The sequence below is a fragment of the Trachurus trachurus genome (assembly GCF_905171665.1).
Source record: "Trachurus trachurus genome assembly, chromosome: 11".
NCBI classification, from domain to species: domain Eukaryota; kingdom Metazoa; phylum Chordata; class Actinopteri; order Carangiformes; family Carangidae; genus Trachurus; species Trachurus trachurus.
This window is the reverse complement of record NC_139904.1, coordinates 9,540,503-9,563,470: the sequence shown is the minus strand read 5'-3', so window position 1 is coordinate 9,563,470 and position 22,968 is coordinate 9,540,503. Positions and strand designations below refer to the sequence as shown.

At 41.1% G+C, this 22,968-nt stretch overlaps 2 protein-coding genes across 3 annotated transcripts in view; one reads left to right on the top strand and one right to left on the bottom strand.

The window, feature by feature from the left end:
- rfx5 (regulatory factor X, 5) overlaps positions 1 to 22,968 on the bottom strand; it is a 165,387-nt gene that overhangs the window by 21,960 nt on the left and 120,459 nt on the right. The gene's annotated exons all lie outside the window — the stretch shown is intronic.
- Positions 1,243 to 22,968, top strand: part of cdc42se1 (CDC42 small effector 1) — a 31,287-nt gene continuing 9,561 nt past the window's right edge. The window contains exons 1-3 of one of the 2 annotated variants that reach the window (XM_083982626.1): positions 1,243 to 1,314; positions 12,799 to 13,255; positions 22,408 to 22,512. In XM_083982626.1, coding sequence (XP_083838752.1) covers positions 13,106 to 13,255; positions 22,408 to 22,512 — 255 coding nt within the window. In that variant the 5' untranslated portion in view covers positions 1,243 to 1,314; positions 12,799 to 13,105. Of the gene's footprint in view, positions 1,315 to 4,951; positions 4,967 to 12,798; positions 13,256 to 22,407; positions 22,513 to 22,968 lie in introns of those variants that run through there. The other variant, XM_083982627.1, reaches the window with a different exon arrangement.

The window sequence follows — 22,968 nt, the reverse complement described above, 5'->3', positions numbered from 1 at the left end:
TACGGATGTAATTTAGCACATGTGCTAAATCCGGTATTTACTGTGGGTACTCTAGCACTCACTGTCCATTAATATGCATTGTCCCGACTAAATAAACAAATAAAGTAAAGTAAGTTGAATTAGGTATGTAACCAATTAAATTACAGTCGTTATTGTGTACATTTATAGGTTTGACTTACTGCTGTGTTATTGTTGACATCATGTAGCCCATGTTCTCTGATGTGAGTTTCCATTATGAGTTTCTCCCACTTTTAGCGTTAGTAATAATTGGTGTTCCCCGGTTCATCACTGCCCACTGTAAATCAAAAACTGGTCTGTTTTTTTTTACCCATATACAGGACCTTTTTTTTTTTTTTTTTTTTACATAACAAACACATAGCCTACATTTTATTTTGAAATTAATCTTCCGGTATGGCCCTGCTCACGCTAGAAACTTGATAGTACTGGCTGCCGGCTGACAAGACACACACACACACACACACACACACACACACACACACACACACACACACACACACACACACACACACACACACACACACACACACACACACACACACACACACACACACACACCATTGTCAGCACCGTTATGGTTTCTCAGGCTCTATAAAATTGCTGATTTGTTAACAACTGAGCCAAATGGTCATAAATCAATAAATCAGGTAATATGATAATAAAATACCCACCAACTGAAACATAATGAAGTCAGTGAGGCTGTTTGGGAGAATAAAAAAAAAAAGTTTAAAATTGAGGTGGTGGAAACTAAACTAAACATTTGCACCACTACAGCTTCAGGCACTGTTTATTTTTCTCATTCAGGTTTTACATAAAGAGATTATCATGGGCTTACAGCACATTGTGTCCTTATAAAATCTGTGTTTATATAACAGGCATCATTGTGTGCCAAGTTACAAATTATCCATCATTTCATTTTTTCATGTGTTTGTCTTTCCCAGTGGAACAATAGTAGAATAAAATATCTAAATGTAAGTGATGCACCAGTTAATTCCTGTTAGGTCCTATAATTAATTATAAGTAAATTATCTATTGTGTGTTTCTGTCAGATGTGAGGAGTCGTCTCCATCAGCAGGAGGAGCTGTTGGCCCGAGGAACCGGAGGAAGAAGGAAGGAGAACAAGTGAGCTCCTTTAGAAAAAAGGGGAGGATGGGTTTCCTGGTTGGAGCCACACCTCAGAGAGAGAGAGAGAGCAGAGAGAGACATTAGCAGAGAAGTCAGAGCTGGTTAATGATCTCAGTGTGCAGTTTTCAGCCTCTCAGTCGCTGCGTTCGCTGCTGTCTGGTCGTCTCTCTGGTGAGTCTGCTGCTTCTTTTCTCTTAAACCTTCCTCACAGATTGGATCCACATGCAGGAAAACAGAAAATACATAATGAGAAACCTCTGTCCAGACACTGAGATCTGAAGTGGATTCAGCTGAAAACCTGTTGAAATGTTTCACGTCCAGATGTCAGCTGAAGTCAGGGAGCTCAATGACAGACTCAGGGTTTAACCTCCCTCCTCACTGGAGCGTTTTTTTCTTTTCTTTCCTTTTTTTTTTTTACTGTAACGCTGATTGAATGTTCACAGATAAATGATTCAGAGGTGATTTTCATTGACCGGCTTTATGATGTGATTGAGTGTCTGTGCAGAAACCGAGGAGTGTTCAGGAATTTTTTTTTTTCCAGAAGAGGACGAGCAGTGTCCACATACTTATGGCCATAGGTAGCTATAGTCAGAGCTGAGACTATAGCTGTCATTTTCACAATGAACTGATCAATGTTTTTGGTTTTACAGACAAAACAAGTAGGAAATTCATACATTTTATATGAGCACTGGTCTGGTTGGTCTTGTCTAGTGTTGGGAGTCTTGTTTCCCTCAGGGTTCAGACTGGTTCAGGGTCTGTCTTTGAAGTGGTCATTTTGATATTTGACTTAAGATGATCTGAATTTCCTCTGTGTCAGATAAGTTTTACCTTTTGGGTCGAGAACAGAGACAGAGGACTGATCCAGGACTTGTGGTTCGCTTGGTGCACTGGAGTCAGAGTTACCTACTACAGGAATAGAAACTCACTAATTTACAGCCTCAGTTAGCTATCATAAAAGCCTCTCTGAGATTTTATGCTCTGTTTTATCGTCACAATCATCAAGCTGTGGTAACATTAGCATTAAAGCAGCTAACTAACATTAGATTTGGTGTCAGACTGTTGTTGATGGTGGGATTCCCCAATAATCCTGGAGTTATTGGGGAATCCCAATGTTGAAACTTTGTGGGAAATGAATGAAATTAAATCCCCAATAGACCTCAGACTCAGTTCACATTAAGCTCACATTTGTTATATGAAGCTGTCATGCCTGGTTGCCAAAACTAACAAACCAACAGCCCAACATATTAGGCTAAATCGTAATTCCAGCTAATTTACTTTTTATCAGTGTTTTAGACAAGTTTTCTCTTTTTAGATTAACACAAATGTTAAAAGCAGGACCAAACAGAACAAAAAAAGCCAGAAAAAATGCTGCAAATTGAATTTTCCTCACAATTATACTCTCAAATGCTGAATTGGCTAAGCAATGCTAACAAAGCTAATCTGAATTTTTGACATGCCCCATTGATATCGAATTATTATAAATGTTTAATGTTTATTGAGAACATTAAGTAGCTGACATGTTGACACGTTAGCCCAGAAGCTAACAGACTTATCGGCCTATGACAGTGGCACAAAAGCTAACAACAATGAAGGCTGATGCTAACAAGCTAGCTAGTGTGAATTTCCATGGGTTTATCAAGTAGGCTACAACATGTTTTTTGTTTTTTTTACTTTTTAACTTCTTAACGTATAGTTCACAAACCAGGGACTTTGGGTGCTAATGAGCTTCTTTTCTCATGTTTCACTTTCTAATATTCTGTGGTTAACATCAGAGCTGACCTGTGGTGGTTTGCAGGTCAAAGGTCAAGATGTCACAGGGTTCAGGTAAACGCTGCTGCTGCTGTAGCTGAGAAATGTTTCAGGAAAATCCTGAGCCAAAAATATCTCTCTGGTTCGTTCCCCTCGCTGCCTGGTGTTTACAGCATCTGTGACGTAGTCGGTTTGGTTTCTGGGGTTTTTCAGTGAGAAGATCTGGATCTGGAGCCAAGTTACAGGTCTGGAGTCAGTTTGGAGGAGCGAGCTGCTGAGTGTGGCGGGCGGCGGAGGGGGTGGGGGGAAAAAACACTGCACAGCTCTGTTCCCTCTCGCTGTTTTCAGTTGGATTTATGTGACCGTTACACTGCGTTCAAGGGGAAATTACGGGTAAACCCCCCTCATGATTTTCACAATAAAGCTGTATGAGAATGGACATTGTAAAGATCAGAGCGGTGCGAGTAAGAATTATTATTACATTGATTCATATCGGCCATGTGTTGAGATTTGTGTTCTTTTATTGGACCAGAAACCTACAAATATTCAGTTTACTGTCGAGCGAAAGAACCACATCCTGTCATTTGAGAAGCTTTTGCAGCCGATTCATTTTCTTAACTAATCGATTAATGAAGCTTTTGCCTCAGTAATTTGCCGTGTTTTGGTTTGGACTGCATGCTTAGTGTGTGTTGACTCAAAACTAGGCCATACATTTTCTTATTTCGACACTTTTTCCACTGTTTTTCAGCCTCTTTGACCTCCTTGTTTTGGTTTGTTTGTGCGAGTCTCAAGTAAATGGATGAGTCAGAGCACAGAAATGAGGACATTTTTTAAGAGGCTGCCCAATGCAGTTGCACGTGAAACAGCAGATAAACACGACACGGCGCAGACAGACAGACAGACGGTGTGAAATGTGGAATAAAGAGACCAGATCTGTCGACTCTCAGACTCAAGAGTGACCCAGTTGTGACTTTGACCTCCTCAGAGATAACCCACTTTACTGCTGCTGCTGCTGCTGCTGCTGCTGCTGGTTTAATTACAGTGTGTGAGTGTGTAGAACATCTTTTCTGGGTCTTGAGGGCCTCGATCGTCCAGGACGTCCTGCCAAGTTATTGTTAGTTGATTTCTGCTTCTGGATTATCTCTGTCAGTGTTGATCTGTGGCCGTCCTGCTGGTTGAATCCCTCCTGCAGGTGTTTTATTTTATTTTTGGGAGGACTTTCTTGTTCCAGAGGTTTTTATTCAGTCTGAACTCTTGTGTTGGAGCTGTTGTCAAGGAGAAGTGAACCCGTTGAACCGCGAATCGTTTTTGAGTTTTTATTTTTTACAGTTGCTTTGCTGTGCTGTACTTTTATGGCTATGGCTATCTCAAATTTTCCAGATTTCGAAGTCCTCAGAGTTTTTTTTTTTCCCTGCAGACGTTTTTCGGAGGAAGAGGAAGTGATTCAGAGCAGCAGCGACTCGTTCATGGCACCGTGTGGAGGCTGGACTCTGACCTCAGTGTTTGTTAGTGTGGATTTAACCTTCAGCCTCTGTGAACACACATACGGGGAAACATGATCAGCTGCCAAACTCCGCACACTTTACACTCATAATGCAAGATAATACAATTACACTATTAAACTCTGTAATCCAGGTTTCCGTTGCTGAAATTAGCGGATTAGTTAACGCACTGTAAAGTTATCTTTAGTTAATTATCAGCCTCTGCACTTGAAATACTGGGCGGATGGATACACTGTCGAGAATAACAGAAAAATTACACAGCTTTATTTGTGCAGAAACTTTACAAGAATCAGATAAAGACATGCAAAATCACTGATAAGAAAAAAGAGAACAAACATTAAGAAAACTACTTGATTGTTATAATTGACTGTATGTTACTGGGCGGATTTGGTGCATACACTGAGCCAAACTCACCACGTCCTGTCTTTACTCACTTTAACCAAAAATACAAAAAAGCAGCATGTGGTCTCTGGTTTTTTAAGGTTTTTTTCTTTTCTTTTCTTTTCTTTTCTCGAGACTCTGCACAGGTCTCTGGGGTCTCTGATGGAGAAGTAAAACCAGTCAACTTTAAGGTGTGTTGGGTTTTAAATTTTCCGTGCGAGGCCCAGGATGTGAAAGTCTTCGTTGTGTTGGAGGAGGAGAGGCCGTTAAGTCAACGGTTAACCAGACGGAAAGTTTTTCCTTTAAATGTCTGAATGAAAAGAGCTCATTGTGGAGCTGCTCTCTCTCTCCGCTGACCCACTGGGCCTGATAGTCTCTCTATCGCTCTGACCTACTCTCTTACTCTCACCACCTACTCAGCCGTGTTATTTATCATGTTTTCAACAGTGAGACTGATACAGGATGAAGTCTGGAGTGTTTGTTTGTGTGTGTGGTTGGTTGGTTTGTTTGACGTTCGTTTGACAGCTGTCAATCAAACGATACCAAATAAAACACAGGCTCAATAAAGTATAATTATAAACCATGGCGACAGAAATATCAGAGAAGTAAAAGCATTTTTTAACAGATTTTCATTCAGCTCCTCATTAAGAAGTGACTGTTCACACACATTTCACACTTTACACGATGACTTGGTGCACAAAAACTAAATGTTTGACACTGTGGAGACTTGTTTTCTTCTTCTGGGCAGATTTTTACAGGTGTGTGAGGAGTCACTTTGTTCATCTGATGTGTTTAAAGGGATAGTTCACCCAAAATTCAAATTTCACTCATTATCTCGTTGTGAATGGGGCTCACTTTTCTTCGTCCAAAAAGACACACCAAAAAACATCCAAATACCTCCATACTGCTCGTCTGTAATGTCCCTCTTGTATTGAACCCCCGACATGAGAAATTGTTCTGCCGGTCAGTGCAAATCACGCAAGATTTGCACTGACACAGGAAGAGCAGTGAACTGAGACACTGGGAGCTTCTGCTACAAACAAGCTTAAAATATAGACTTATTTAATTTCTTTCGGAACAATTCTCATGTTGGGGCTTCAATACAAGAGGGACATTACAGACGAGCAGTATGGAGGTATTTGGATGTTTTTTGGTGTGTCTTTTTGGACAAAGAAAAGTGAGCCCCATTCACAACCCCCCCCCCCCCCCGTAACTCAGAGAAGGCACGGAGGACTCTGAAACTTCTCACAGCTTTTAGTCGACATGAGGGTGAGTAGATAATGAGTGAAATTTGAATTTTGGGTGAACTATCCCTTTAAATAAAGGTTTTTTACTTCTCTTCTCCTCTCAGCTGATTGAACTGTCATCATGTGACTCTCTCTTGTCTGAAACCTCCGGGCCACCGTCCGTCCGTCCGTCCGTCTGAGCTCCACGTTCACTATCTGTGACAGAAACAGTCGCGTTGTTGTTCCCAGGTCTGATGAAGAAGACTCAGCTGATCATCACACCGCCGCCTCGCCAACACGTTCTCTCTCTGTTCTTACTTCTCTCTGTTCCTCTCGGTGTTCGCAGCTGTTTTCCTCTCTGCTGCTGCTGACGTGTTGTTTACGCCCGGACTCATGCGATCAAACCTGAAGCTTCAAAGACCTGGACAAAAAAAGGGCCGTAATAAATCAGCACCGTGTTAAGATGATTTGATCAAACCATGATCACTTCAGTTCAGTGTGCAGGACACTCTGTACCCTCCGTAACGAGGACCCGTCTAAGTGGATGGCCATTAAAGGGATAGTTCACCCAAAATTCAAATTTCACTCATTATCTACTCACCCTCATGTCGACTAAGGGCTGGGAGAAGTTTCAGAGTCCTCCGTTCCTTCTCTGAGTTACGGGGGGGCTCAGCGCAGCAGTATTTGTCCATATGATGGTTGTGAATGGAGCTCACTTTTCTTCGTCCAAAAAGACACCAAAAAACATCCAAATACCTCCATGCTGCTCGTCTGTAATGTCCCTCTTGTATTGAAGCCCCAACATGAGAAATTGTTCCTGAAGAAATTAAATAAGTCTTTAAGCTTGTTTGTAGCAGAAGCTCCCAGTGTCTCAGTTCACTGCTCTTCCTGTGTCAGTGCAAATCTCGCGTGATTTGCACTGACCGGCGGAACAATTTCTCATGTCGGGGCTTCAATACAAGAGGGACATTACAGACGAGCAGCATGGAGGTATTTGGATGTCTTTTGGTGTGTCTTTTTGGACGAAGAAAAGTGAGCACCATTCACAACCATTATATGGACAAATACTGCTGCGCGGACCCCCCCCCCCGCTGTAACTCGGAGAAGGCACGGAGGACTCAGAAACTTCTCCCAGCCCTTAGTCGACATGAGGGTGAGTAGATAATGAGTTAGAAATTTGAATTTTGGGTGAACTATCCCTTTAATTAAGCAGCAGAGGAACAGTGATGCAGTGTGGTGTGATGTTTGGGGCCTGATTAAGACGATCCGTGGCGTTGACCCTCACATGAGTCACTGTCAGTGAATCGCACAACAACAGAGACTGACTGACCCAATTTTGATGAACTCTTTCACTGCTGAACTTCCTCCAAACTTTACTTTTTCCTCCGATTAACAGACTCTCAGTTTCACTTCCTGAATTCAGACTAATAACTAACGAGACAATTTGCAGATAGAGAGGAGGGACCAGCAGGGAGGACCCGTTTGAGTTCAGTGGTGCAGGTTTATAGTTTTAGCTTTTATCTTTAGGTTTAGTTTAGGGTTGTGGTGCTGGGGTGGGGTTGGTTGTGGTGGTTAATGTGAGAGCGTATCATATGTCGATGTGTCCTCACAGCCTCACAGCTATAGAAACACCAGTGTGTGGTTCACAGTTCGTCGTCCTCACACTGACATCATGGGACAAATATTCTACACTCTCTCTCTCGCTCTCTTTCTCTCACACACACACACACACACACACACACACACACACACACACACACACACACACACACACACACACACACATGGTCATGAGGTTCGAATAGAGTCAGGAAACTGCTGCAGGGAAGACGAGAGTCTAACATCCCTGACAGCGCCACCTACAGACTGAGATGGTCGACAAACCGGCAAAGGCGCTTACTCCAGATCCAGTTTTAAAGGGATAGTTCAACATTTTGGCAAATTGGCCCATTGAAATAATCCCTATAATCATAGCAGTAGGTACGAGACAGAGTCTGTCCTCATTTCTGTGTATTTACCTCGAAAACAACTACGTCTCGTAACGTTCTGTTATTATCTCATAGCGTGGTGAATGTGCAGGTCACAACTTGTCCACCAGAGCATTTTGGAGTTGTTGGATTGTTGATGAGTTTGATGAGGGAAACCAAGAAATCCCATTAGCCTCCGTAGCGTAGCTCTGAGCAGCTCGCCGCTCTGCTCCGCCGTTCTAAAAATAGCTTGCACCGACAATTAAAGGTAACGAACCTACTGCTATGACTATAGGGATTATGGCAATGGGTCAGTTTGCCAAAATGTTGAACTATCCCTTTAAAGGTTCAAGGTTTTTTTTAAATTTTTTTACCAGACCCAGGAGCTGTCGGTCTGCAGCGGCGTGTGGATATAAACATGATCCACCTCCACGGTCCAGACTGTGGTTTCAGTCCTGAACGCTGCTGTGCGGCCTCAGTGGAAACAAAAGATGGAGGCCGACCTCCATCATGATCGTGTCTCAGGAGAGTTTTACTGTTGAAACGACAAAAGCATCGATGAGAGGCTGCTGTCTCTGTGCATATATGAATCTGAATCAACCGAGAACAACATTTGATCTAAACATGGGTGTCAAACGTTCGGCCCGCGGGATGAAATAGCCAAGTGTGAAAATTACATAGAAGACAGAAGAGGCATAATAGTGTTGAAACTGCACATAGTTTTGACAAGAAAATTTCAGCTTCTGTTCATATGTTTTGTTAAAGGATATAGCTCAGTGTTTTTTAACCTTGGGGTCGCCTGGAATTCAAATGGGGTCGCCTGATGAGTTATTACACTAATTTTATGATCCAGAGTGGGCTCAAATTCAATTTTCTTTTCTGTACACCTTTAAATATGATTAAAAACACAACACACAATCTTAAACAACTGTATCTATACTTTCACTTTCTCGAATATAAATCGACTTCAGATAAAATGCAGCATATGAAAATATCTGAGCTGGTGCATCTTGATCGACGGTCGCCAGAAATATGGGATGTCAAAATGGGGTCACGAGCCAAAAGAGGTAGGAAACCACTGGGATAGCTCATTAAATGTAAACATCTTAAAAATGTACTTATACTTCTTTTCACTAAAACAAAGGAAAACATTAGGAGTTCTCGCTATTTATAGGTTAATATGCTGTTGTTTTACTGGAGATGAAAGTGCGCTGTATGTGGCCACTGAACTAAAAAGGTCCGAACCATGCTCTTATGTCAACTGATTACACAACTTATTGACAAACAGACTCCTCCTCGGTGAAGCTTCACTGCTCAGACAGGGTGGCGAGGACACACTGATCATCACTCATCTGTAGACGTCTCAGATGTGTCTCGTGACCTCCTCGGGGGGGTCCAGAGTAGAGTCGACCCCCCAGGACAGGTCAGGTGGTCTGGATTCCTTCAGTGGGACTGAACGTCGCTCTGATTAACGGACAGGCTGAAGGCCACGTTTGTCTCAGACTTTCTCTTTTGACTTTATAAACTGATTTTATATGAGTTTTATCACTTATAAAACTACATATCAATCCTTTTATAACAGAAGAAGGGTTACATCGGCCCACTTTAGATGTTAGATATTAACTCCTAACAGCTGTAAATCATTTACACCACAGATGAAAACGATCCGTTGGTCGTGGATTAGTTATTGAGAAAAATCCAAGTTGCTTATCTCTCCTTTATATAACATGATTCCACAAATTAATTCGGACAACATTCATATTTCTGGATCCTGGTGTCTTCTTATCAGTCCTCCAGTGGCCTTTGAGTCCAAATGACAACAAACCAGATCAGGATCAGGATTAAAGGACAGGGGCACAGGTTAATAAACCCTTTTTTTAATCTCTGTAGCGAGAAGTGAAAGTTTCCTTTGCGGTTCATTCAGGATCAAACCTGCAGATTAAAGAAGTTATACTCCGGTTAGGTTCAGGCTGGTTCAGACTGAGTCCAGCTCCAACGGGGAAGTGCTGCTGCTGATCCCGTCGTCCTCGCTCAGCTGAGACGCAGATGAGTGGATATCGGAGCCTGCAGGGCTGAATTCCTCTCTGCTGATAAGTGTTGGATGTAAAGCATGAAGCTACATGTTTCTGAGACTCTGGCCTCTCGCATTCTTTCTTTATCACATCTGCTGAAATGAGTTGGACAGACTCCAGAGGGTTTTTGCTCCAGCACCAGCACCAGAACAGACTCAAAATAGAAACACAGGCAGGAGCTTAACCCCCTCATGTCAACGGGAAACGCTGTGGAGTGGACGATGCCATCATTCTGGCAGTCCACGACTCCACGCTCAGCTTTCCCTGCTTATAGAAGAAGAAGACGATGAAGAATTTGGCAGCTGCAGAGGTTTGGGAGGAAAAACAGACGCAATGGAAAACTGACAGAAACAATCAAAGCACATAAACGTGGCGGCGGCGGCGGCAGTGCTGATCGGTTTGGAGCTGCAGAAAACGTAAAAAAAAACCCAACGACGACAACAACATGCTCCAATTGGAAGCAACTTTGGAAAAAATGATAATCTACATCTGAGGTGATGTTGTGCACCAAAATATCTGAAGGATCCTCCTCGACTATAGAGAACATGAGGCACAAAACAAACACATGAGGAACCTGTGGCATCTTAAACGCATCAAGAATGTGACGAGGAAGAAGAAAGTGATGCGCTCAAGAATCTGAGCCATGTACACTGCAAAAATATTTGTCGTATTTCTAGTCAAAGTGTCATTTCTAGTCAAAACAAATCACATTATACTTAAAATACGACTCAACACATTAAAAAGTAGCTTGTTTTTAGACATTTTTTACTTCTTTCAAGCATATTTTCACTTGAAATAAGTGGAAAAATCTGATAGCTGGCAGATTTTCTACTTATCTCAAGTGAAAATTTGTTTGAAACAAATGAAAATGATCTAAAAACAAGTTCATTTTTAAGGTGATGATTCTTATTTTGAGTGAAAAGAGTTTAGTTTTTACTAGAAATGAGACATTTTGGCAAGAAATAAGACAAATATTCTTGGAAAGAGTTTGAGTTTTTGCAGTGTAGCTGTAAAACACACTACACCGCACTCACAGAGGTGCTTTCGGTTCCTCACCAGAGCCGTTATCTCGTCCATCTTAATGTCCAATTTCGTCACATTGGTGCCCGTGATGATATATTTAGTTAGGGTGGAGTTTAGAGAAGTTACATCTAAGACAACAGAAGCAGCAGAAAGAAACAAAGGAGCTGTTTAGCTCCAGTCTTCTGATTGTTTTATTCCAGTGGTCAGTTATTAGTCTTTCCCTCTGTAAACATCTCACTGTACGGGGTCAAAGGTCAGCTGCATATGTGTGTGTGTGTGTGTGTGTGTGTGTGTGTGTGTGTGTGCGTCTTAAACTAAACATTTCCTACTTGAGCCAACAGTTGTTGTTTAGTCTGACGCCTCAGGATCAGTTCAGTTCAGTTTGTTTCATCTGGAAACAACAAGAACAAAACATCCAGAAACACTCTTTAATTTCAGCTTTACAAGCCTGAGAGAGAGAGAGAGAGTGTATGTGTGTGTGTGTTCGTGTGTGTGTTCATATGTGTGTGTGTGTGGTGCTTCCTGTGCTGTGTTTGGACCACACCCAGTGTTTAGTCATACTTAATGTGTTCACTGTGTTGACGTCTCAGAGCTTCGGTTCCCATGCTGCTCAGAAAGTGAAGCTGTTCCCGTTCTTTTCTATCTTTGTGAGGACACAAGCTCAAGAGTTCTGAGGAACTTTTCTACGTCCTCAGAAAACGCTGGACTTTTCTTGGAAAATTAGGATGTTTTAGTAAGGGAGGACATATTTGGAAATGTTTATGTAGTGATCTCAGTTTTTTTTGGGGGGGGGGGGGGGGGAAGACACTTGTAGACAGTTGGGATGCTCTTAAAGACTTTTGGTGTCTTTAGAGAGTGACAGGACACTTTTACTAAATGTGGAAACGAGCTGTTTGTGGAAAAGTTTTCAGAAAGTCAGGATGTTTTAAAATTTGGCGATTCCTTTGTAAAGGGAAGATGTTTTAATGGACATATAAACAGTTCAGGACGTTTTTAGAAAGCGGCAACAGGTTAATTTTAGCAAGTTGGGACACCTTTTGGAAAGTGACAATATCTTTTTTCCTTCTCCCCAAAATGGTGGGATTTAGTTGCAAACTGTGACTTATTGGGACATTTGTGCCCTGTGAGGATATTTTGTCTGGGCAACACTTTGGTTTGGTTTGATTGGATCAAGTACATAATTTGATTTAGCAATCAAGATTTCAGGAATTCTTCAAGAAAGTCCACCTCTGCTCATAAATCCAATGCTGGTTCATCTATTTTTGAAGAATTTTGTATTTTCCCGACAGTTTTCTCATGGAAACTTTTCAAGAAATTGAGATATAACAGGACGTATTAAACTAAACTGGTAGAAAACAAAATAACTCTCGGACATGTGCTATCCATTAGTTGATAAATGATCAAATAAATAGTTCAGCGAACATATTGTTTTGTGGTTTGTGTTTCCAGTAAAGTTTGAGTAGTCGAGAGATTTTGAGATTACGATTTTCAGTTGCGAGTGAAACTTCACGTATCAAAAACACTTTTGCTTGATTGCGAAAGATAAAGTTTCACAACCAGCAGCAGGTTTCTTAATATGATAAATCACTTCCTTCTTATTCCTGTGAAGAAATGAGGCGTTTTCTTAAATAAACTGAGAAATAAGGGGAAACTGTGCAATCTTAAAAATCACAGAACAATATCATGCAAATCTAAATTTGATGAAATTTAATTTAATTCTTCTCTGTCTCCACAGATCAGACCTGGACCAATATTGGATTTGTTGTTTTTCATCTGGCTGCAGAAAAACCATCAGTGGATTCAACAGATCTGGGATTTGGTCTTTTTTTTTTTTTTTTTTTTCGTTCCTCAAATTATTTCTGAGGATTCAGTAATTAAACATTTTGATCCTTTTGGGTCAAGACTTGCGGATACTTTTGACTTTATTTGATATTTTCTCGGATCCAAACGCTCCTGGAGTCCAGTGTCCAGTCTGAGTCCAGCGGGGCAGTTTCAGGGTTTTGGTCGTCTGAGTGACAGTGTTGGTGCAGTTGTTCGTCTGAATGCCCCAGGATTACCCCCAGGCTGCAGTTCCTCCCCCGGCCTGCAGGGCAGCAGCAGAGAGCGGCGGCTGGCAGCTGGACAGACGAAGTGTCGGCATGAGTGACTTCTGGCACAAGATGGGCTGCTGCGTGGTGGCCAAACCCCCACCGGTGAGACACACACACACACACACACACACACACACACACACACACACGAACATGACGAAATGACGACCACATGATGAAAACCACCTCATATGTCAGAAACATCCATCTTTAGGAGACAATCATCGTTTAGCTACTTTTGGGGACTTGAAAGATCCCGTCATGTTTTCCCTTTTTTCCAGTTATCTCACACACACAGTCATGTTTCTATCCCTTCAGAGTACTCTGCATTTTTGGAAGTTTATCTTAACTCAACGTATAATCTAAATTTAGCCTGATTTTAAAGAGGAACTATGCAAGTCCGGTCACTTTTCCACTGTTTTGCTAACCCTCCTCTTGGCCATGTGCATTTATTTACAACGAAGCCGGCGAGAAATCAATCAATAGAGCGGTGGATAACGTTATATATATCATATACAATGTTGCAACATATATATTTGTGTAGTTTAATCTGTCATAAACAAGAGATGACGGGTTACGGGGCGCGTTTGTGTCACAGTGTGCAGAAATTAGAAAAACTATAGGGACGGGAGTTAGAAAACTAGCATTAGCTGTAATCTCTGTATGCAGAACATCAGTCACATTGACTTGTTTGTAACGAGTGGAAGTGTTACTATGTTAACCTGCACTGTCCCTATGAAATAAACTAAATTAAAATGAGAGCTAGGACGCCGGGTTGGAGGCTCTGATCTTGCAAAGTTGGTTTTCAGCCAAGAGACGCTAGGTGGAAGGCAGAAAGCCATTTATTAAACCATCACAATTACTCCAAAGCTGTTTAATTAAGGTAAAAATGTAGCATCAGACATACAGTAGCAAGCAGGCAATGGGGCTGTACATACTTTGTACATACATCTCTGGCCAAAACAAAACAAAAAGTATCACAGGGGAAGGACACGCTTCAGAAAGGCACCTAACTTTTTAATAACTTTTTGTTTTATCCGACTGTAGTAACAAAATTAGTTTAAACATAGAAATACAAATCCTGCATAGTTCCTCTTTAACCCGGCTTTGAAACGTCAGTGGTGCTTACTTTTTTTTTTTTTTGTTTCCCTGCAACGTAAGCAAAACTAGTACATAAAATACGCACTTTAACTTTACTCAGGAGTAAACAGGTGGTAGGACTTCCTGCTTCACCGTGAACTCTGACCTCCTGCAGCACAACACCCTCTTCCTTTTCTGGCAGCGGAGTTCCTTCTTTTTTGTGGGGAAGGTGGGAGGGGTTAGGGTCAGTCCTTCAAATTAAAACGCAGCAGGATTACATAATCTATCTGTGTCCCATAAACGGGGAGAGATAAAATAAATCAGTCAAGTTTATATCTGTATATTGGAAAAGAAAGTTTCCAAACACAAACACCACTGTGGGTAGATAAAGGTTTATCTTATCTTACATAAATAGTTCATTCACACACGTAAAAGCTCTAAAAACTTGAATAAACCAAATATGTAGGATTATATAAGAAGAATCATTAGGACATAGAGCTGCTTTTATTCGTCTGGTGTCAAAATATTCATGTTGATCAAATGGATTCAAGACTCAAAAATGAAGCAAAAATGTTGAAATGTTGTGGTTTCAAAGATGAAAGGATTTTATACTTAACTCCGTCACAAGTCACGGTTAATCTGAGCTCTGAGGAACTAGTTTTGTTAACGGTTAATCAATTAACGGGGAGAATAATCAGCGGATTAATCAGTGTGTGGACACGGTGAGCGTTCAGACTGACGAGGGGAAGTTCTGCCGCTGTGTTTCTGCAGCACAGACTCCCTCCCTCCCTCCTTCCTCTGTCTGTATTTTTAGAGGTTTCTGTTTGTTCTATTGTGGCACTGCAACAATACACTTTTAATAAACACACACACACATACACACATGCACACACGCCGATGCCAGTAGTGACTTCACTCTCAGGGAAGTTGAACTGAGCTTCCTTTGTGAAGCTCGTCTGTGAAACTCAGCAGGTTCAGACAGAGGAAAATAATTAAAAAAAGACTTTCCATACATATAAGTGTAAATGCCATGTTGGTGATGTAACCGCGCTGCTTTCTTTCTTTCTTTCTTTCTTTCTCTCTCCTTCCTTTGCGTTGGACACCTGACTGTGTCCGTTTTTAGTTAAAAACACTGTAAAGCGTTTGTTTAATGAATCAAAGATGGAGGATCTAGTTAAAGTTTATGTCTGACTGCAGATGATATTTGAGTTTGAAAAACCTCATCTCATTAAACTAACGGTCTTCATCTGTAAACGCCGGTGGACACACACACACACACACACACACGCACACACACACTCTTCTCATTTTCCTGGATCTGTGATGTCATCGCCCAACCTCTCTTATTTTGAAATCCCAGCCCGTTCGCCAGCTTTAATGATGATGATGATGATTCACTTATTACATGTTGATGATGTTGATGATGGTGGTGGTGGTGGTGCAGATCCGCTGTTTATCAGCTCAACACACTCGTTGCCAGGGGAGATTTTATTCTCCAGTGTTTGTTCAGTAAACGAGCAGCAGCAGCAGCAGCAGCAGCAGCATGAGTGTTACATCACGAAACTGCTCTCAGATCAGTTTGGAGTCTCAGACAGTCGTGTTACATCATGAACCACAGAGAGAAACAGGACGTTCACTTCGGTCCTGGAAATCCTGGAAGGTCAGGGATTTTATTTTTCAAACCGAGAGAGAGAGAGAGAGAGAGAGAGAAGTCGGTGACTCTGATCTGATGAATCCTCTGGAAGAGTTTGGGGCTTTTTTCAGTCGGCGCTCAGGTCACATGACGGGGGGGAAAACACAAACAGCAGAAACAAGGAACAGAGAAGGAAACAAAACAGCTGCACGACACAGAAAACACAGAGACATTACAAAAAGATATGATGTATATCTATCTATCTATCTATCTATCTATCTATCTATCTATCTATCTATCTATCTATCTATCTATCTATCTATCTATCTATCTATCTTTCTATCTATCTATCTATCTATCTATCTATCTATCTATCTATCTATCTATCTATCTATCTATCTATCTATCTATCTATCTATCTATCTATCTATCTATCTATCTATCTATCTATCTATCTATCTATCTATCTATCTATCTATCTATCTATCTATCTATCTATCTATCTATCTATCTATCTATCTATCTATCTATCTATCTATCTATCTATCTATCGGGTGTCAAACTCATTTTAGTCCAGGGGCCACAAACGCAAGCGCAATTTGATCTCAAGTGGACCGAAAAACAGTAAAATAATAGCATGATAACCTATAAATTAAAAGAAATTTGAATTTTTCCCTTTGTTTTAGTGCGTTATTAAGACATTTACAGTTAATGAACTATCCTTTTACAAAACATATTACGAGCAACCTGACACTTCTTGCTAAAAACACTTGCAATTTCAACAATGTCTTCTGTCTTCTATGTAATTTTCACACTTGGCAAATTCATCCTGAGGTCTGCACGTTTGACACCCCTGAACTATCTACTGAGATAATACATTTCCCTTCAGAAAGTAATTCTTATTCTTATCTTATTTGCTCTAATATTGACTGTAAAATCAGTAATCAGAGATTCAACAGAACAGTAATCAATGACTAATACATTATTTAAGTTTTTTTAAAGTGTATTTGTTTGACAGTGTAGTTGAGAGAGATAACCTCTGCCTACCCACTGCGTCGCATGGTGCCCCTTAAGTTTTATACGCCCGACGTCACAGACAACAGTTGAGGTGTTTCAGGTCGTCTATAGCACCAACAGGGAGAAGTGATTGGATTTAGTTTCTGTAGGTCACCTCGACGTCTCTGTAACATCTGGAAGGAGCTGTGTTACATCTGGCACCTGGAAAAAAAACCATGAGAAAACCTGGGGAACCCCTTTTCTTGCTGTTTTTCATAACTATATTTTCAACTCAGCAGGTTGGTGGAGCAACATGACCACGAGTTTAGTTTAGTTTAGTTTATTATTCAGATCCCCATTAGCTGCAGCAGAGCCACAGCTATTCTTCCTGGGGTCTAACAGTATCAAATATACAGTCAAAAATACAAAAACAGAAACATTATAAAAATTAAAAACAAAGAAAAAAAAAACAAGTGAGTCAGGACTGTGAGACGTCAAAATGCTTTAATTGACTGATTGAAGTAGTTGATTAAATGATCAGCAAATTAACTGAGGATGAAAATCCAGCGCCACCGTCCTGAACTCGTGACCTTTGACCCCTGACTGTTGCCACTTTCCCGTCGTTGCCGTGATAACACATCAGCCGTTGTGATTCAGCAGCAGCTGCTCGACCGCGGGATGCCAACACGTGAGAGTGTGTGAGGGCCAGTCTGGTGTGTGATGACGTGGAGGCTCCAGATGTTTATTGAACACACACACATGTGGATTGTTATTCATCGTTCAGAGCAACATATGAACTTGTTTATGGACGGTTATTGTCCACATGATGATTTAATTACAAAACTTTTCACCATGAACTTCATTGTCAGAGATCTTTGGAGGAATGAGTGTGATAACTCAAAAGAGCAAACAGCAGAATGATCTTAAAGGGATAGTATAACATTTTGACAAATTGGCCATAATCCCTATAGTCATAGCAGTAGGTTCGATACCTTTAATTAGGCAAATTCATGCAAAACCGCTGATTCGTGTTACCGTCTGGGACAGTTTTTCGGCAAGCAGTCTCTGCATTTACCTCTAAAACAACTCTGTCTCGTAACGTTACGTTATTATCTCATAGCGTGGTGAATGTGCAGGTCACAACTTGTCCACCAGAGCGTTTTGGAGTTGTTGGATTGTGTATTTGATGAGTTTGATGAGGGAAACCAAGAAATCCCATGAGCCTCCGTAGTGTAGCTCTGAGCAGCTCACGGCTCTGCTCCGCCGTTCTGAAAATAGCTTGCACCAACAATTAAAGGTAACAAACCTACTGCTATGACTATAGGGATTATGGCAATGGGCCAATTTGCCAAAATGTTGAACTATCCCTTTAATAAATTGGTAATAGTGATAAAACTGCACTATATTAGAGAAATGAAGTCGGACACAACTTTCCTTCACGTCTGAAACAAAACCTCAGGGTATGTCGAGGAGAGGCTGAACCCTTCATGCTTTAGTCACACCATTTGTTATTGGGTTGTTCCTCTGACTCACTGTGTGGACTTTCAGGTGACTTTTGCCTCAGTGTGACAATCAGCTGATGGTACTGCAGCCTGGGGCAATGAGTATATTCTGCACACTGCCAACTAAACAAACAAATTAGGCAGCGCTAGTTTATTTGTAAATCCCATTTTTACAAACAATCTGCCTCAGAGGGATTCACACATAGCATCATAACAACATCCAACATTAGTCGCCATTACTAAGCTGATGTTCACACCTAATGCAGCCAGTATCAAGCAGAGAGTTGTTACAATATTTGCTAAATATCAACAGTTTGTTGGTCACTTTCTTTCTTTTTTGGGTGAGATTTTAACCGTATAGATGAGTTGCAATTATTGGTCAATTTATAGAAGCAACGTCTGTTTGTAAATCTGGTATCTGGATTTCACTGTAATGTGAACATCAGGGGTGCTGCAATGCATCATGGGGCAATTCAGTATGTCCACTATGTTCAAAGCACAATACAGAAATTCTTGCTAATTAATGTTGTGACGTTGACGAACGAACCGATTCTTTTCAACGGCTCGTTAACATGAACAATGGGAAGCTGCAGCGGTCTTAATATTTACAATGAATCAATTTCAGACTTAAAATCTAGTCCACATATGTCAAATGAGGTTATAATCGATATTTCAGAATAATTCAAACTCAGATATTGGTGGGATATCTAATTTTGCATTGTTTTGTTCCAAATCTCACCCCCTGCCAGTGATTATTTCCAAGATAAAATGAGTTACCACCAGGCTGGCTTCTTAAAACTTAATAAATATAAAAAGGAGTCAGTTTTTTGAACGGCTCTTTGAAAGGAACGGCTCACCAAGATCCGGCTCCCCTTAAAAAGCCATAAATCCCATCTCAATCAAGTATAGGTTACATCAGGGTATTTCTTGTCGATATGAAAAATTCACTTACTGTGCATGTTGAAAACGCTACATACTTATTTTAATATCACACTTCATTTGAATAATATGTTCGTAGGCGGCCCTGAACGCAGCATGTGTCTGTTTCTACATGAATTCCTGCTCCTGACTATTAATCACCTTGATTTATGTGATGAGTCAACACTCAAGAGATCATAGCCTAAATTCATAGGTATAAGTCGATAAGTATCTGTCGATAAATATCTATACTGACATTGTATCTCAAACTGTGACGGGGTCTTCTTACGGACACACAACAGACAGATTATTGTGTAACAGCTCTGGTTTCACAACAAGACGCTGACAAACGCAAATTATGAAAAACGAGACGCTGACAGCCAAAAGGCACGTACACGGCCACGTCGTCCTGATGTTACAGCTCTGAGTAAGAAGAAACCTGGACCTGGTTTTGGAGTCGGAGGAGCCAGATTAAGCAGATCACAGCGTGTGAAATCAACGTGTCGGACTCAGTAAATCAAAATCTCTTTGCTCTTCTGCTCATCAAACACTGGATTTCTTGTGCTGTGCATGTGTCCGGCCCTCTTCGTTCAGTTCCCTCTGCTGCCCGTTGTTGCATAAGAGCTCTGAATAATCCAGAGGAAAATAATAATCCTCTTATGCACCAGATGAAGTGGTTGTGATTCTGGCTGAGATGTGTTCTGGATCAGCTTGTTTCCACACATCATGATTAACTCTGGGAGCAGCAGAGTGGGTTTTTAATGAGCTGCTCGCTGCATGGGCGTTCGACAGAGGAGCGTCCCTGAACACAGCAGCACACAGTGTCCCTGAATGCAGCACTACTAGCCATCTGTGTGTGATCAGATGACACACACAAAATGATGCATAACTTCACCCGCTCCTTTTCTGCTGCTGAGTCACGAGTTCATGTTTTTTGGACGTGTCTGAGGCTTTTATTCTGAAAGCTCTAAATCTCTAAGTACTGCTACTGTTGCTGCTGCAAGTAAATGATAAAACTGAAGGAGCTAATGTTACTGCTGATACTTGTTGCATTTACTAAAACTACATACAAGTAACTACTAACAACTTGCTGCAACTCTTAACACTACATCTCCTACTGTGTCTGTCTGCTGTTATGTTTGTTTTACTTGAACTACACTGTACAAACATAATACACAAAACTAAATATTACAAAACAGGGAGATGAGTAGGAAAACTAAAGTTGTAAAGTATTTAAAGCAGAAGTAAGCGATCCGGTCGTTTTGGCTAATGCTGCGTTCCAGGCAGGCTTTTGAAACTGTAAATTACAGCTTCAAGTCACAACTTACGACTTTGTAGCGTTCCAGGCAACCCACTCGTGTTTTTCCGACCTGTTTTACCTGTGAAAGTCACTATAACGGCCACTCGTAACTTCTGACCCGTGAACTCGTACCAGATAGAACTGGTACGACTTCACAGGTCGGAAAAACACGAGTTACGAGTTGCCTTGAACGCACCATAACAGTCCTCGTCCCTACGTCACCACATTCACGCGCATCCCTTGGCTGCACACACAGCCCTGCATGCCGTTCTCTCTCCTCATTGGATAAAAACTGTAGGATACGAGAAAAGTTTTCTCCTCGGCTCAGAGCAGAGCAGAGTGACTGACAGACCCGTGTTTCGGTCCAAACACTCTATATAAGTGATTGCTGTCGGAAGATATAACTATTTAAGACTTATATTAACACAAATATATCACTTACTTCTGCTTTAACAATAAAAGAAAAAACAAAACAAATGCAAAAAAACAAAAATAGGACTGACAAAGACAAAAAGAACAAGAACGTATATGAAAATGAACGGTAAATATAATTTAACTTCATATTGTTGACAAATTAATGTAGGAAAAGTAGAAACAAATTGTTAAACACAAACTTTAAGCTTCATGAAGTGTCATCAACACCTATTTTATCCTGTTAATGATTAATCCAGGGTTAAAATCTCAATGGAAAACAGAAAATTAAAAGAAAAAAATGGGGGAAAAAAAACAATAACCACGTGTTTTTTCATACTTTTCTTATGTTATAACTTTTCTTTTCACTTTCACGTATTAATTTAAACTTTTTCATTTCTGTTTTCTGTTCCGTTTATTTTCCACTTTACTTTTATTTTCCGTTTGTTATTTAACAATATCATTGTTTCATTTCAGTATTCGAGTTTATTTGGTATTTTCTGTTTTTCATTTTCTGTTAACTCTTTTAATTCTCATTCTGCGTGAACCATGTCTCTATAATAACGACATCAAAACACCATCAATACGTGTTAAATGATGCCGTCATGTTGTGGTTTTATCAGCTCCTCGCTGTTAAGTGAAGGTGTGAACTGGATGCCAGGGCGTTAACTCTCCTCCTCCTCCTCCTCCTCCCTGAGCTGCAGGTTTCTGTTCGTTCTCGTTTTTGTTTCTTTAATGTTGCGTCACATGTTTGTCTCCGCGGCTCTGACTGACTCTGATTCACCAACATGTCAGAAGCTGAGTGGAGATGATGCGAGTGTCAGACTATGTGGACGTGTAGAGGCACATCGGACGATCTGAGGCTCGACACGGTTTAGGGTCACGGGAACAAGCAGAGCTACAAACCCCCAGACCCTCAGACCCCCAGACCTCCCACTTCTCCTCTCTGTTTCGTTCCCTCCACCGCGGAGTAGGTTCAGGTTCAGGTTACTTTATTGATACCCAAGGGTAAACTATAGTTTTGCAGTCGAGAGTTGAACGAGCAACAGAAAACGAACAACCAGAATCAGAACAGGACATTGAAAAGAACACATACACATAAAACAAAAAAACAAATTAGACTCGACAGAAATTGCTGCAATTCATGAAATAAATATAGAAATAGACTAGAGTAAATTCATATCGGTGGTTGAGACGCAGCAGTCGATGTGCTGATCATCATTTCACTCAACAGGTGGCAGATGTGTTCACGAAGGATTAACGATAGTAAATAAATAAACTGAATGTGAATGTTTGGCTTTGGTGGAGTCGGAGTTCAAATGACACACACACAAGGTCCTGTCTGTGTTTCACCTGCCTACAGTACATGCTCACCTGTGTGTGTTTCTCTGTCTGTGTGTGTGTGTGTGTTTAGAAGAAGAAGAGGAGGAAGATTGATCGCACAATGATCGGAGAGCCGACGAACTTCATCCACCTCACACACATCGGATCTGGAGAGATGGCAGACGGTCTGCAGCCGGTGAGGCACACGCACACGCACACGCACACACACACACACACACACACCTGTCTGTTTACCTGCTGTCTGTACTGTGTCTGAATACTGTGTGTGTGACGGTTGACAGTGGAGAGATGAAAGGAAATTGTAGGAGCCATGTTTTAGTTTTTGCACTACTGAACCGCTAGGCGGAAGTATTTCCTTTTGTGGTTTAACTGACCTGAACCGGATGTGGCGGGGTCAGGCAGGTTACTTGAGTTTACTCAGCAGCAGTGGCCCAGGTGTTGCTGATTATCAGTGGAGGAGCAAACAGTTTTCGACTGTGCGAGAGCGTTTGTTGTCTGTGTACTTTATGCAAATAGGGGAAAAAGTGATAGTATGTGGCTTCATTAAATCCCGATCATTATTTCAAGTGCAACGGAAGTTTCGTTTGGTTTATTGCTCTTAGCACAAGTCAAAACAAGCAATCAGCATCCA